The following is a 15,308-nucleotide window of genomic DNA, read 5'->3' as shown; positions in this document are numbered from 1 at the left end:
TGGACGACAGACGAGTCGTATTATACAAAACCCAAGGTCAAATATGAAACCGAAATCCTCCTTGGAAATACCCCAAAAAAGAGAGAGAAAAAAAAAAGAACGAGGAGAAGGCTGCGGAGCCAGCGGAGGAGGGTAAAATGGACAGACGTCGCTGGAGCAGAAGAGCTGAGAGGACACCAGCACAACTTCTGGCCCTAAAGCTAGGGCAGTGTAAGGGAGCAAGGGGAAAAAAAAATTAAATTTAAAAAAATAAGAATAAAAGATAACACACACGACAAATAGAGGAGAATAAAAACAAGAGAGATCAACTCCCTGCCACCAACATATTCGCAACACAGCAGAGATACGTAATAAGTAGTAATAACTAGTTAGTTAAACAATGATTATCCTAACTGGACGTTGTTGGGACCAGAACGAGTAAATTTTCCACACCGCGTCGAGCCACAGCCGGCGTCCCTGAACGCCCGGAGTGTGGCTGGGGGGCCGACGTCATCGGGCTGGCTCGGGCGACGGTTGGCAAATCAGCAAACGGCGATCGATGGTTGGACCAAGGACTGGGCAGATAAGTTACCTAGGCATGGATGGAGAGATGGATAAGATGGATAGATGGATAGATTGGTGACATCACTATGTGTGTATGCGATATGCCAATATAAGATGATATCACATGGATTTCGTGAAACAATACATGACGAAATGTGCTCCTCCTTTCTTCGTCCCCCGATTAGAGACCACGCTTTTGAGACAAGACATTGAGAAACGCCACCACGCCAACGCCTGATTGTCGAAGTTAAACCGACAAAGGGAGTACAAAGAGGAAAGAAGAAAAATATCACTACCTTAATTAAGAATGGCGAGAGCTCCCCCGGGTAAAAAAGGAAGAATAAAAGAGAAAAAGTAGTAGAAGAAAATGTTATCCCAAAAAGAAATGAAAAAAATGAAAAAATGAGATGAGATGGAAAAGGGAAAGGAAAAGAAAAGGACAAGAGAAGCAGACAGAGTTGAAAAGAGACGATTAGCAGCAACGGAAGCACACTCATAAATCATAGTAATACCTCGGCGCTTCGCCTGGTCAATCCCAGAAGCCGTGGTTGCATACCCGCGAATGTAGAAAGAAAAACCGTGGACCGATTCATCATTCAACTGCGGTCTGCAACGATCCCCGTCCGTGCCAACTTAAAGGAATGAGTTCGCAGTGCTCATCAAGCGGTTTTCATTCCCACCCCATCATAGATCTGACCATGGGAAATATAATTCCATGCAACAAAATCGAGTTCCATACACATCCTGCCTTCCACATTCCAGAATATCACACATTTCGAATTCCACGTAATCACAAAATTGTGGAGGAAAAAAATGAAAAGAGAAAACAAACAAACAAACCTCACAAATCACAAATCCTTCTTCCCAAGCTCGCTGCGCGGACTCTCAGAACCAGCAGAACTAGCCATCTCCCACCCAAACTCCTCACTCTGCTTCCTCCTCAATCGGCCCCGTTCCTTCATCGCCCCACGGATCCGCTTGCTCACTTCGTCAAAACTCTCCTGCGAGTTCAAGGTGCTGAACGCCTTTAGCGGCATGCCGCCCGACCCAGCCAAGCCACCGCTGGAGCTGCTCCGGCTCCGGCTCCGGCTAGAAGGTCGCGTGGAGAAAAATCCAATGTTGCTGAGGTCGTGGAACGATTCGTTGCGGGGTAGGTGGCTGGGTACGAAGGTCGTTGCCTCGCCTTTGGTTGTCCGCGTGGCGCCCTCCCGCTCTGCCGTCGTGACGGGTTGGTTTTCTTTCCTTGATAGTGGCGCCTCGCGGCCCATGAACAGCGATTCCTTGAAAGGGTCCATGATGACCCTTGAAGAGTCGAAGTCGGGAAACATCTCCGGACCGAGGGTGTTGATAACCTCCGTTACTTCCTGTGAGAGCTTGGCTCTTCGGTGTCGGAGTTTGACGAGGGTGTTGGCAGAGGTGGGGTTGAGGGACAAGACGAGCGGCCGCATAGATTTCAGGATGTCCATGCCGATCTCGCCAATTCGCAATGCCGCAAAGGTGATCGAGGGAAATATCCAGCAGCCGAATATCACCACTAGCCAGAGAGGCACCCATTGGGGGACATATCCCTGGACACGATTTCGATATGTCCAGTATGTGAGGAGGATGGTGTAGAATGCATAAAGGAGAGGTGCAAAGGCTAATGCGACAAGCAGTTTCCATGTAGCCATTACATCGCGACCTTGAATCTTCACACTGGATGCCGCCAATGCTTCCCTGGATTTCTTGATCGAAATTACTTTGGTAGCAACGAACACTGGTGCGAAGAGTACGAGGCCTGGCAAAGTGCCAATGGACATAATGACGAGTTTTCCAAGGCGGGTTATCAAAGTCCAAACCACCTTGAAGATTGAGAACTTGGCATATTCTACTTGATGGTCTCGTATGCCAAGCAACCACAGTTGTTTATTATAGGCCATGACGGACTTTTTCAAGTTCACAATTCTAGGATCGTCTTTGTAATGGGAATAGCCCTTCACTAGGCGACGGTTCAGTTCTACGACCATGGGGAGCGGAAGCTTCTTGCCCGCTGGGTTGTATAACCGCCTTGCCGCGTGTATCAACTTCAGGTCCGTCAGTAAAAACCGCAAACTCTCCCTCTTTTATTTTAAGGGCAAGGAAAATCACGGGAACGAACCATGAGGGTTTCGTAGTCAGGGCCAACAACGGTCACCGCTACCAAGGCCTGGTAAATAGTGCTCAAGAGCGTTCCCACGGCTTCTCGTCGATTGCCTGCCTTGTACATTTCAACAAGTTCCGGCGGCACTTCGATTGGGTTTCCGAATTCCACCACCGCCCGGGATCGGAACTTGTGTGCATGGAAATAGTTCATACCACACGGGACGATTTTCACGCCGCAGTTGGGGTTCTTGGCAAGGGCCCCAAGCGCCATTAAGGCAACTCCAGCTACAAAGATCCATCAGTTCAACATCCGCATAAAGGGAATGAAAATAAGAAAAGAAAAGAGAGGCCTATTAAAAATATTGAACGTATTATATATACCTTTCAATGGAAGTAAGTTAGGCCTGTCATGGCTACCGCCCTCGGGAAAGATGCCAATACATCCTCCAGCATTGAGAGTCTGAAAAACTGCCTCATACACCATCGTCTGATCGACGTGCGGAGCAACTTTAAACTTGGAACCTTCGAAGCCTGACAGATCCTGCTGTGCAGCACTGCCGGTAAACTTCAAGTCATCAGTGATATCAACCCGCCCAGTGAGCTGGTACAACGCATCCTTGTGCATGAATGGTTTCTTCAGAAGAATCTCTTCTGGCCCGCGAATCTCCGCGATGTCGGTCGAATGGGCCTCGCCATTTATTGTCGGGAGGGCAATCGTGCCGCCAGGTTCAAATCCTGGCCCGTCAAACTTCGTGCCAATGCCCCTTAGCAGCGTGGGGTTGTTAACCGGGTCTGGCAGGTATATCGTCCCCTTGCCCGGTTTCATATTATCCATGGCCCTAGCTACGGGCAGCGCACCCGCGGCTTTTGCCAGCAGCCCGACGAATCTCCGTTTGAATGATTTTTCGGCAATAAGGAAGGCTATGCGACGGTTGAGTTCTCTCCGGGCCACGCGCATCAAAATCAACGAGTCCACAAACTGCATCAAGTCAAAGTAAAAATCGCATTTCCATTAGCAAAGTGTATTATATTATCTCTGGATATTTTCCCAAACATATCGGGCATTTTGTTGGAGCAGCGTTGGACGTACCTGGTTCGCATGCGGGGCAGCAACGAGGATTATAGGCCCACGTTTGGGGACTTTCCATGATCCGCGAGGGTGGACTTCTCTGAAAAACAGATCGATAAGCACGGCTAACCACCATAGTACCAAATCATATAACCACCCTATTTGGTGGTTAAGGGTCTTCCGAGCCATCCCTCAATGTGCTTGTTCCGGTCTCTTCCGCTATGTCTGTAAAACAGAAGCGACCAGGAAGCAAGGATGTATTTATCTCAGCGCAAATTGTAGCAAACTTGATTGCATATATAAATATATACGTATAACTATTTACTTTCGTGTGCGTGGTAGTGAAAGGTTCGTCGGAGGGGTATTCGATCAGTAGGGAAGATGGAGGGATCGTAGGACTGGCAGGAGGAAAGACAACTGCGGCGAACAAAAAAGGGGCCGGTATAAATGTAGACAATCACTCCCAGCACTCAAGAAGAAAATGTGAGTTAAAGTGAAAGGAATTCAAGCCTAGATGTAAGCTGCGATCTTGATCTGGACACCGAGTCCCCCAGGTGGCATAATTCTTGTACGGATCTGTCGATCGCAGGGAGTCAGTATCTATATATGGAGCTCGAGAGCTGGGACAAGAAGTGCGAAAGCCATCAGATCCCATTCATCTAACAATGGCAAGGTGGCTTGGTGGGGTTGTTTTTGTTCAAGTTCGAGTTCATTGAAAATCGCGGATAAAAAAGTGTAGACTGAAAAGCGGCTAACCGGGCCCGCACGCTAAAAAAAGGTTACAAGGCACAACTTTTGCTTGATTTCACTGGAACAAAGCTCTGGAGATAGGCTATTTGAGGTGTTTCCTGCTTAAAGTAAGTGCAGGGTTATTGGCTTGCTGCCATGTCAGTGATATCACCATGTCCTCATTTTGGGGCAAGCGGAAGTTAAATAAAATTGCAATTGTTCTCCGGGGCCCGCAAACTTCCTAATTTTCTACTTGTAGCTACCATTGTGCGGGAAAACAAGAAGATGAAAGGTCTCGGATTGCAGAACTTCTGTCTTACAAACATATGGTTTCTCATGGCTCATGCATGGGCCGACAAGTGGACTGTAAATCCACCTCCCTCAATAGTGTAGATATTAATTAATATCGTTACTGAAAATCCGTCCGGTCTTATTCTCCCCTTCCCCTCTCCCCTCTCACAAAAGCCCTCCGCATGAACTTATGAGTGTGGATGAATACAGTTTTTGCCCTCTTTTATAAAAGTCGGGTTATAATAATAATATATTAGAATTATTACCAATATAGACACATCCGTTCATACAATTCATAGAATTATATATCCCACGTCTCCCCAATTGGCCCATTCACGATAACGACCATGAGTAAACAATCCCCCCCCCTCTTAAAGAAAAAGAAAAAAGAAAAAAGAAAAAAGAAAGAAAAAGGAAAACCCGCTCAAGAATGCTGGTTAGCAACGCTGTCCTCATTTGCCCTCAACCTCTCCAGAAGCCCTTCATTCCTCTTCTCCCACTCAGCTACCCACTCCTTATCACGTTCAGCAACCGCCTTCTCCACCTGTATCTGGCTCTCAAGCTCAATCCTGCGCATGCGCTCCATAAGGTGGCGATCGCGATCCTTCCACCTAGTTTCCCACATATCCTCCATTTCGTTCTTCGCCCGCTCGATATAGCTGTTCATCTGCTCCTGCAGATTCTCGAGCCGTTTCCGCATATCGTCAATGGTGAAGTCCCGCGACTTCAGCTCCTGGCGATATACCTGATCGATCTTGTTCAGACGCTCTCGCATTCCAGCTAGCTCCCTATCGCGCACATGGAGCGCCTTGCGATGGTCACGGTCAATGCTGCGGATCAGACGGGTGTAGTGGATGCTAACGTCATTTTCATCTTCCATTGGAGGTGGGGGGTCTATGCCTACATGGCCCTCTTCTATTCTTGCGGGACTCTGTGGGACGGCTAGAGAGAGCATTGGGATATTTGGGAGCGATGGCCTCCGTTGATGGAACCCGTCATCTGGTGACAGGTGTGTTGGATATGAAGGAGCAGGATTCCCACCTGAACTACATGCCGTATATACTGGTGATTGTGAGTATTTTTTCTGGCATGTGGCGAAGCTGGGACCTGCCGATTGTGTGATATCGCCTCCGGGCGAAGGAGATTCGTCTGGCGGCCCGCTAAATTTGATATTAGTTAAACTGGTGAAGAGTCTAGGAAGTCGAACGCCGTTCCTGCGCCGAAGGCGACGGTATGGGTCTTCGTTGTCATGGCGAGAATGTACACTCTCTGGTATGTTGCCCTGCGAGGCGGAGCGCCCTTTAGGAATGACTGATATCTTTTCCGGCCCCGGAACAAATGATGGGCTGCGGTAAACGACATGGTCATCCATTGTTTGTGAATCCCGGTTGGACAGGCTTGCACTTGGTAAGTTTGATAGGTCAAACATCGAGTTCGAGCTCAGTCGTCCAAGGGATGATTTGGCGTCGCTCTGTGATATGTCTGATGATTGCCGTCTATGGCGGGACCTGTCAGTCCAAAAGGGAATATATATACGGCTTTTCGGTACTGGGGTAGGTTGCGAGGAAGGTGAACGTGCTGTGGGGGTAGTCGGTTCAGGTGGTTGCGCGCCGTTGAGAAAACTAGCATCAGTTTGATTGCTGGATTGCGCGTAAGTTGGGAGGGAAGGAGAATACGGAGGCAAGTCGTTATCTGAAGAGCTGGATATCTTCGAGCCGTCCCGATTGATATGGAATAGCCTTCCGCCTAGCATAAGATCAATGCTTCGAGCGCTTCGAGTGCTTCGATCATCATCCTGTAATGTAGCGATTGTAGAAGTTGTCATTGTCGATATGATGCTGGAAGCTCGACTAGGTCGCACTCCCAGGGTCGTTGGCATTCTAGCCACATGAATGGATGTTTCTGTAGCCTGTTCTGAGAATGGGCCTCCGGGAGCAATAGCAGTAGAGCTGTAGCCCCTCCCAAAGCGTGGTGTTCCAGCTACTGCCCCTTGCTGCGTGTTTCTTTGAGGTACCGGAGTTTCTGGGCGCGAGTTGGAATTGTCCATGATAGAGAATGCAATGGATTAGAGCAGACAAAGCTATTGCGCCACGGTTAGCATTGCTTCTCTGGCACATCGAGGGTCATCGCTCCACACCCCGGTCTCTTCATGTGTAAAAATGGCTTCTAGAATCCTTGCTGTCAACGAGTGCTATGTGTCAACCGGAAATCCAGTGGTTGAAACGAATGGCGACGGCTCCCAAGCTCCTCTACCCTGGGCCCCTGGGTGTGCCTTGTTAGCACAAGTCGCTATCGGAAGCTAAAGAAGCCTGTAAGCCATCGTTCGCAGCAAATGGTTCTTGCGCAGAACAACCAGCGGAATTGACTCTGAAAATTCTTCAACTGTGAAAGCCAAAGAAAACATGGAGGATCGTTCTGGGGGTGATCGGGGGGATATTTCAATTGTCCCCCCATGAAGCCTCTTGAGCCTAACAGTGGATTCAACAGCCAAGATGAGACTACGGCAAGGAGGAGTCAGGGGATGACGTTTGGACGCCAGGACTCCTCGACGCCAGGGCTTCCATGGGACCGCCGCCTCACAGGCAACAAAGAATCTGGAGGTGAAAGTGGGGGCCTGAGTGTCAGTTGATCGCGCTGACAGTCTCCATGCAAGGCTCGGACGCAACAGAGCAAAACCAATGCAGGATAGAGTTGATGAGGCTGAAACCAAGGCGCGCAGCATCCTCCAGTGGAGTCATACGAGTCGCGTGTCTGTCCCTGGGCAGGCATCATAATCTATTTCTGCTCGTTTCCTCTTTCTTTCTTTATATTTTTCGAGCCCAACAAGGCCACAGTCTGGCAGGAGAAGAAGACAGAGTAGAGGGCAACCTAACTTCCCCTCATCGCAGGCAAATACATCTACATGCCCATAAATTTATTCAACGTATTTGTGACAATTTAAAAAGGAAACAGAGAAGGCTTGTGGCAGAATTGATATCAATATTCCTATTTCTACTCTGTATTCAATGCAACGAACCCCAGCTTAATCTACGATGGCTTGTGCGAAAGCGATACACTCAGCACCACCCAGACAGCTCCAAGACGCTCTCGTGATCATCCGTTGAGTCCAGGGTTCAATGTTGCTCCCAGCCGCCAAAATTGAATGCATCCAGGTGCTTATTAGGCATCAGTTGTCCCTGTTGGCGCAATAATCGAGCCTAGAAAATATCTCGTCAACCACAAGAAGGGGTTCTTCTATTCCCCCCGCCCCCCCCCAAAACTGGCCCCACAATGCTGGTGGTGTGTTCGACGGAGAATCTGGGGACTGCGCTGTATCATTGGGCTATGTAGTTGAGGAGCCAAGTATCCGACGATAGATGCGATCTACATTTTCTCATCCCAATCCCAACCGCCTTCGAGATGATCAATAATGGATTGCGACTTGGGTAGAAGGCCATTGATATGTTGGCGCATTCAGTGGTTGGGAGAATTTGAGGGCAGAATTCGCGGAGCTCGTGTTGCCAACGTCGTACAACCACGAATTCTTCCAGGCTGATATTTACTATTAAACAATTGAATTCGTTGTTAGGGTTGGAGGGAATCAGCAGGGAATGTAATGAAACGGTCCACCGAAGTGTAAAATCACCAACGGATGGGATGTTCCTGCAAGACACGGTGTACCCATTAGTTAATGCGTTCTCTAGATTGATAGTTACGCTGTAAATAACAACCATGCACTCGGCCGCCCTCCGACATGCTTTTTATCTTCATTTATCCCCTGCACAAAAGGTTCGCATCGAGTCTCGGCTTCTGAAGTTCTGATTGCCCGTTTGCTGTCCCGCGCCGTTGCTAGTTACCCATTTAAGGCTGAACCGCCGCAAGCGACGGATACGACCCTAGCAGTTTGGCCCTTTGGCTAATCGCTCTGCTCCCTCCTCGAGTTAGCGATCTACGCGCCGTTTTTTCTGCATGAGACTCCGAAACGAAAGACCTCCCGGCTCGTCCATCGAGAGCGAATGTATCTCCTTCACAAATAGACTTTAACTTCGGGTGTTGCAGGGAGTTGCAAGAGGTATATAATTTGTCTCCTCTCTTTCTCCAGACTTCTCGAGTGGTGATTCGTGTTTCAGCACCCGCATCCGTCATGCTACTAGTTTCTCTCTCGCGAGAAATGGAGTATATCGCCAGCAGTTAATTAAAAATTAATTTTTTTTCTGAAAAAATCTTGCCCCATACTAACCCCACGCCCGTTAGCTATATTCCTGGTTCCAGTTCACTCCGGCTATTGGTGGTTACCTGGACCCTTATGGTTTGCTAATTTTACTTGAGACAAGGAACCAGGTCTCTCGGAGGTTCTTATCGCCAACCTCAAGCCACCAGAGTCTTGAATAGATCCCCAGCGCGGGTTACTCTTGGACAAAATGTCTATAAAGTATGTATTCCCCTTTTGATGACTGATGACTAGAATATACGTTGTTACCCTTCGCTCTGTTCGACCCGTTCCGTTTCCCCATATACCCCGCCATATGCGTCGCCCTCCACTGTACTCGCTGTTTTTCCCTATATACTGTGACCCCCAGCATCATATGGGATATTTCTAAAAGAATCGACCATGCCCTCTAAATCTCAAAAGAAAACAATGCTAAGCAGGCTCCGGCCAAGCAGTTGGGTCATGCTCCATGAGACGGAAGGATTCGTCGGCCTTCCAAATGAACGAATCATGTATACCTCTCCAACCCGAACAAGCCTTCTGCTGCAAAGCGGGAACCCTAGACCGGGAATCGAACCTCTATCAATCCAAAGTAGCACCGGGTGTGTCTATCTTACCAACCAACGAGTGTGTCGCCCTTCGCATTGCTCTTACATGACTTTGCTTCCTAACCCAGGCTCCCAGGTTGTCTATCTTCCCACAAACTCCACCCCACAGTTCCAATCATTCTCCGCCCCTCTCCTAAATCTGCAAGACACACATGTTTCGGCTCCTTTTTTTGGCCCCAACATCTGGACCGCGCAGGTCAAGCCCGTTGCTGGCGGCGGCATTCCTCCTTCCCATGCGTACCTCCAGTTAAAACTAACATTCAAGGATGGCGGGGCCTTTGATTTCCACTCCGGCTTCGAGAGGATCAAAGAACGGTTGCAACAGGCCCTGGAGCAATCACAAGAAAACGGCAGCATGAGAAGCCCCGTGGATCTCTCCCTCATACATCTTGACGAGCTACCCGCCTACGAAGCACCCGCCCAGCAGACTGAAACTACATCATCACCAGCGTTCTCGCCGGTGGATCCTCATGATCGCAATCAACAAATTTCCAACGAAGTCAGTAATAATACCTACTCTACGGAGAGTAATCCTGCCGATACAAACCCTACAGAACCGCCTCCTGGATACGAAGAGGTTCAACAACAGAGCGTTGCGAACGCACTTGAAACGTGTCTACGGAAAAACCAGTGATGAAGATGCGAAGGAGAACGTATATATTCTCTCATTGTTACATTCTTAAATCCGTATGATAGAAGGAACGAATTCTCTTTTTTCTTTTCGTCCTTTCCTTTTTCACCCGGGCCGAAAAAGCTGTCAACTGGTCTATACAGGCTGACCTGTATATCCGGCTATTTTGCACATGGCTATATACTATGTAATATCTGTCTGTTTATGATAAACTACGCTGCAATGAAAACTAACGGCTAGCAAGCTGAAATGATCCCCAGAATGAAAGAATATTTATTGAAACAGAGTAGCCAGTATTACTTTTCTACATGGTGGCTCATAATATCCCCATAAATATGAAAGAGCTGAATATAACTAGCAAAATCCCCCCTTCCAATACTGTGTATCTTTTTATATTGTACAGTACAAACAATCAAATTGATCAATATCTCTTCTTTGTCTTAGCTGCCTCTTCAGCCATCTTCTTCTGCCTCCTCATAATCTTCCTAATTTCTCTCAAATCCACTGGTTTCTCAATCCCCAACTCCTTTCTCAGCTCATCAACATCCCTTTCCAACTGCTCTTCCCAATAAACATTGATAACAGCCTTGCTCGCCAGCCCATTTCTAACTGCCCAGGGCAAATGCAACTTCCAAAACCGCTCCTTCTCCTCAGGTTTCAACCTCATCACAGCAAACATACTCAACCCTGTCATAGGCAACAATGTATTTGCAAATTCAAATGTCTTCAGAGCAATCTCCCCCTCTGCCACAACTGGTAAACCAGTGATGGCATGGTAGAAATCATGGCATTCTCGATAGCGCTGCATCACATATGCACACTCCTTGTCATCAATATACTGCACCTTTGCGCGAGTATCAGGGCCGACGCCTTCTCGATCTAGCCAGTCCACATAGGTTCGTCCAACAGTGTTGGGGGATAGGCTGCGAAGGTATTCAACAGAGAGAGTTTTAGAATTTATGGATGGCTTGTTGCGGAGGATGCGACGGCCCGTGGGATCAGAAAGCATAACATCACGGAGGCGGTAGATGAAGTAGGGAGTTGCAGTAGCCTCACCCAGGGCTGCAATGAGATCTATTGCAATTGATTAGTGAGATTGTTAGAATATTTTGGAAATTTATGTGCAATTTTTATAAGGTGATCCAATTTGTTGAGATATATAAAGAAAGCATACCTGCTCGTCTTGGGTTTATCAATGATCCAATTGCAGACCCGACTGCAAGAGCTCCACGCTCAAGAGTGGTTAGTGGGACATGGCCTGGATAGTTGGGTGATGGCCGATTTAAGACTGAAAATCCTCGTGAGAGAACCCGTCTGTACGGGTCAGTTGTCCGCAAAGCCCGTTTGGTGAGCATTCCTTGTCTCACAGTGGATTAGGGTTATGGATATATAGTTGTCGAAGGTATTCATGACATCCAGACAGGATCAACCGACTGCCAAATGGTATTCCTGAACCTCGCTTGATCTTTCAAAATTCACATGACACAAAAAGCCAGCTCTCATAGTTAAGCAATATACACTGAGCATGCCCATACAGTGCTGCGCAAGAAGTTTGAAACTTTTGAGACTTCTTACACTAGCTCCAAAGTAGTTTAGTGTTTGCACTGTTTATTACTGCAACTAGCTCTAATTGATCAATTACTACGGAGTACATATCTTTTCCTGCTAGTTTCGCATGTAAAGATTATATGAACAATTTTCTATTAAGATGACGGATGCGACAGTACAAGGATCCTCCTATTTGAGATATTATAAGCTGGCTTGAGTGCGCAAGAAGCGATCGATACATTGCATATACTCCGAGAGAAATAAAATCAATCCTTTTCTGATATTGAAGTGATTGTTCCTGCATTGAATATTGATATTTATTTGGTCCTGTGGAGAGAATCGAGAGGCAACTTTGATACCATTAAAACTTTCACTTTTTGAATTATTTCCCTACGTCCCACTCAAGGTTTATCTTCTCACGTTGCAATGTAACTACAGACACAAAGGCTACTATATCCCGCCGGCGCCAAACTTGTCCTTCATGCTTATGTAAACCTCCGCAGCCAATCACGTGCAATCTAGTTCGACCACATCCCGACTTTTCCTTTCAAAACTTGAGGAATTTCACCTGTATCTGGCTTCAAAAGACCACCACACCCCACCTCCCACGAACCTCTCCAATTGCTCTCAATTGCCCTCTTTCCTAGACAAAGATGGGGCTAGTCGACCTGTTCACCGATCTAATTAGCTCACTACCTTTCGCGGAGGCGCACGCCGAAGCACCGCCAGCCGAGGACGCTGCCCCGGTCGACGACGCGGAGAAGGAAGAGCCCGAGGAGGAGCAAGAAGAAGAGGAGGAGGCGGAGGAGGAGGAAGTTGAAGATATTAAGCCCAAGTTGGAGGAGGGTGAGTGTGGTTTTCCCTTTGATATCTATTCCTTGTCGCTTTTGATTCGTGGATTTTTTCATCTTCGAAGAGAGAGGTTGAACGCGGTGATTCAACTTTTATTTCTGGACTCATTGAGATGAATTCTCCAATATTTCTCGCGCAGTGGCGGGGCAGGGTATTTAGTCCTTGAAGAACTGCTGTCCGGACATTTACCGGAGTTCGCCAGCAAGCTATAGCCAGTGATAGATGAGAAGTGATTCGAAGCTACTGATGCAGACCATATGAAAGCTAACTGACAAATTCCTTTTTATTTCCCTTCACCTGATAGAATGCGCCAACTCCTCCAAATGCGCGCCCGCAAAGCACCACTTTAATGAATGCGTTGAGCGAGTTACCCGAAACAGCGAAGATCCCGATTTCAAGGGTCCCCACGAGGACTGCGTTGAGGAGTGTAAGTTATAATCTCTCATTGTATCCTGATGGCCGTCTTATTTGGAGTTCTTGCACCCTGCCCAGTCAACGATATGTACACTCCATTTTTCGAAATTCAATCACCTATATACTTCTCGAATGAAATCGGCCGCTGCGAATTGGACCCAAACGGAGGATCGGTCCATCCCCCTAAAACCCACTGAGATTCCAACATTCCTTTGATTTGTTTTACTAATGGGATGGGGTCTTCTCATATCCACCTCTAGTCTTCCACCTCCAGCATTGCGCAACCCAATGCGCCGCGCCCAAGCTCTTCCGGGCCCTCAAATAAGGGATCGTTACCTTGGACGTCCGGGCGCCCCACAATTCAATTCAGATACCGCGGCAACCCTCTCCTGTTTCAACTAGTACCTGGATCAGTTACTCTGGTGAACTCTCAATCGATGTGGAGCGAAACGGATATTCGGAGATCTGTCGCGGTGAGGGTTTCTACAGTTCGGAGCATTACGAAACAGATTACAATAATGAAAAAACGAAAAGAGGAGAGGAGAGATGTGGGGGGGGGGGAAGCAGAGGGGAAGGGAAAAGACCCAAACAAAATGTGGAAAAAGTGAAAGGATCTAACTGACCACTTTACCTTGCTTTAATTGCTTGACCATCATATCATACACATACCCACCTACCTACAACGCACAACAAAGAAGAAAGAAAAAGAAAAAAAATAAGAAAAAAAAACATCCTTGTATCACTATTATTCTTTCCCTCCGTGTTTCCTTGATTGTGTAAAACCGTTCTACATCCATGTACAGAAGAATATATTTTTTATTTAGATAAACCTCCCCGTTTCATCCCGGCCTGTTTCTATCTAGATCACATATCAAATCTTGTATCTTTCCAATTTCAATGTGTTTTTTCTCTCCCCACAATTTCCCGCTTCCTGGAACTCGAGGCTTAGAATGGGTTTCGGCCTTTCTCTCTCTCTCTCTCTCTCTCTCTCTCTTGTATTAATACGTCATGGCCGCAGCGTATTCTATCTCGATCTTGGGGTAAACAGGATTGTCTTTTCTCTACGGGGCAAATATTTTGCTTTTTGCCGCTTCAGAGGATCCCCGGTTTTTTCAGCCAAGCAATCAATATACCCTAGATCGAAATCTAACTGATAATTTGCTACTATATAGAAATTTTAACCTATATGTCATATCCGCTATGTATCTTACCCATTAATATGACTTGTTATAAAAAAGAAAGAAAATAAACAAATAAATAAATAAAGTAAAAGTAAATAAAACAATACCCTGTTGAAAACCGGCCTTTCGGGGAATTGGCGGGGATAAATAAACCCAGCACGCAACGAACGACTTTATTCATCAAAACTGACATATTTACCAAACCTTGCCCCATCCAGCCCTCTCTAGGCCGCGGGCATTTTCTTCACCTCTCCCGAAACATCAGCACCATCTCACAATAATTATTTCCCTGCGCTCCGGGCCTGAAATAGTAATTGTTCTGCTGCGGTCTCCGCCTCAAGCCTCAGTCTCCTCGGATTCCGTCCAAACAGCCCCAGACAGAGCGGCAAAGGCACCACAACAGACGCCACCACAGCCTGAAAAATCAAGGCGCGGTTCATATTGTTCGGCGGATGCGCATCATCACCTGCCTTCAGCGCATTCTCAATGAGAATAAATGACGTGCCGAGTAGTTGGCCGCCTGTCCAGCAAACGGCGCTGGTCACCTCCGGCGACATTGGGTATGTAATTTCAACCGTGTACTCGAGGATGATAGGGAGGACTGCGAAGCTGGACGCGCCCAGCAGGGAGGCGATGACGTAGGGGCCGGCGATGCTGGTGGCGCGCGGCGCGAAGACGAAGACGATGTAGCAGACCGCAATGATGGGGACGAGCACTTTTGTCAGGAGCAGGTAGTTCTTGTAGCGGTCTGTGATGGGGGAGATTATGGCCGCGGCGACAAGGCCAACGACAATCAGCAGGGCGCCGGTGATGCCGGCTTCAGTCTCGCTGAAGCCATAAGGCTCGAGGATCTGGTTGAGCAAGGAGGATATGCTGTTGAAGCAGCCGACGTAAGTGCTGAAGGGAATGAAGATGACTCCAGAATTCGAGGGTGCGGACGAGTTTTAGGGGAGATTCTCGGGAGGGGGGATGCGCTCGATTGTTGCGGCGGCGGTGGTCGGGGGTAGGCGGCGCGGATGGAATGAAGAAAGAAAGGGACGCAAGCTTACTGTGGACTATTCAGATACATTCTGGTAAGTTTTTGGAATTTTTTTTCAGATCAAGACGCGAGTGTTTTTCTTTTTCTTTCCTC

General features: G+C 47.6%; 7 protein-coding genes across 7 annotated transcripts in view; 2 read left to right on the top strand and 5 right to left on the bottom strand.

Moving 5' to 3' along the window:
* Positions 1-1,391: 1,391 nt before the first annotated feature.
* Positions 1,392-3,922, bottom strand: HCAG_01573 (conserved hypothetical protein; the record flags this gene model as incomplete). Its single annotated transcript, XM_001544476.1, has 4 exons — positions 1,392-2,606; positions 2,681-2,949; positions 3,046-3,643; positions 3,755-3,922. 4 exons carry the CDS (start codon positions 3,920-3,922, stop codon positions 1,392-1,394), a joined length of 2,250 nt encoding a protein of 749 aa, XP_001544526.1.
* A 1,255-nt stretch (positions 3,923-5,177) lies between these two features.
* HCAG_01572 (predicted protein) lies at positions 5,178-6,115 on the bottom strand (the record flags this gene model as incomplete). Its single annotated transcript, XM_001544475.1, has 2 exons — positions 5,178-5,913; positions 5,961-6,115. The coding sequence occupies 2 exons, from the start codon at positions 6,113-6,115 to the stop codon at positions 5,178-5,180; spliced, it is 891 nt and encodes a 296-aa protein (XP_001544525.1).
* A 1,751-nt stretch (positions 6,116-7,866) lies between these two features.
* Positions 7,867-8,488, bottom strand: HCAG_01571 (predicted protein; the record flags this gene model as incomplete). The annotated part of the gene is made up of 3 exons (XM_001544474.1): positions 7,867-7,950; positions 8,143-8,294; positions 8,464-8,488. 3 exons carry the CDS (start codon positions 8,486-8,488, stop codon positions 7,867-7,869), a joined length of 261 nt encoding a protein of 86 aa, XP_001544524.1.
* An 856-nt stretch (positions 8,489-9,344) lies between these two features.
* On the top strand, positions 9,345-10,184 carry HCAG_01570 (conserved hypothetical protein; the record flags this gene model as incomplete). Its single annotated transcript, XM_001544473.1, has 2 exons — positions 9,345-9,569; positions 9,627-10,184. 2 exons carry the CDS (start codon positions 9,345-9,347, stop codon positions 10,182-10,184), a joined length of 783 nt encoding a protein of 260 aa, XP_001544523.1.
* A 418-nt stretch (positions 10,185-10,602) lies between these two features.
* On the bottom strand, positions 10,603-11,536 carry HCAG_01569 (hypothetical protein; the record flags this gene model as incomplete). The annotated part of the gene is made up of 2 exons (XM_001544472.1): positions 10,603-11,255; positions 11,356-11,536. 2 exons carry the CDS (start codon positions 11,534-11,536, stop codon positions 10,603-10,605), a joined length of 834 nt encoding a protein of 277 aa, XP_001544522.1.
* Positions 11,537-12,382: 846 nt separating this feature from the next.
* On the top strand, positions 12,383-13,320 carry HCAG_01568 (predicted protein; the record flags this gene model as incomplete). Its single annotated transcript, XM_001544471.1, has 3 exons — positions 12,383-12,575; positions 12,886-13,008; positions 13,256-13,320. The coding sequence occupies 3 exons, from the start codon at positions 12,383-12,385 to the stop codon at positions 13,318-13,320; spliced, it is 381 nt and encodes a 126-aa protein (XP_001544521.1).
* Positions 13,321-14,457: 1,137 nt separating this feature from the next.
* Positions 14,458-15,308, bottom strand: part of HCAG_01567 (conserved hypothetical protein) — a gene marked incomplete at both ends in the record, with an annotated part of 2,010 nt that continues 1,159 nt past the window's right edge. Inside the window, 2 exons of the mRNA XM_001544470.1 lie at positions 14,458-15,049; positions 15,226-15,246. Coding sequence (XP_001544520.1) covers positions 14,458-15,049; positions 15,226-15,246 — 613 coding nt within the window. The remainder of the gene's footprint in view (positions 15,050-15,225; positions 15,247-15,308) is intronic.

The sequence above is a fragment of the Histoplasma capsulatum genome, genomic scaffold (genome assembly GCF_000149585.1).
Source record: "Histoplasma capsulatum NAm1 scaffold_1 genomic scaffold, whole genome shotgun sequence".
Classification (NCBI taxonomy): Eukaryota; Fungi; Ascomycota; class Eurotiomycetes; order Onygenales; family Ajellomycetaceae; genus Histoplasma; species Histoplasma mississippiense.
This window is presented reverse-complemented; position numbering and strand designations above follow the sequence as displayed.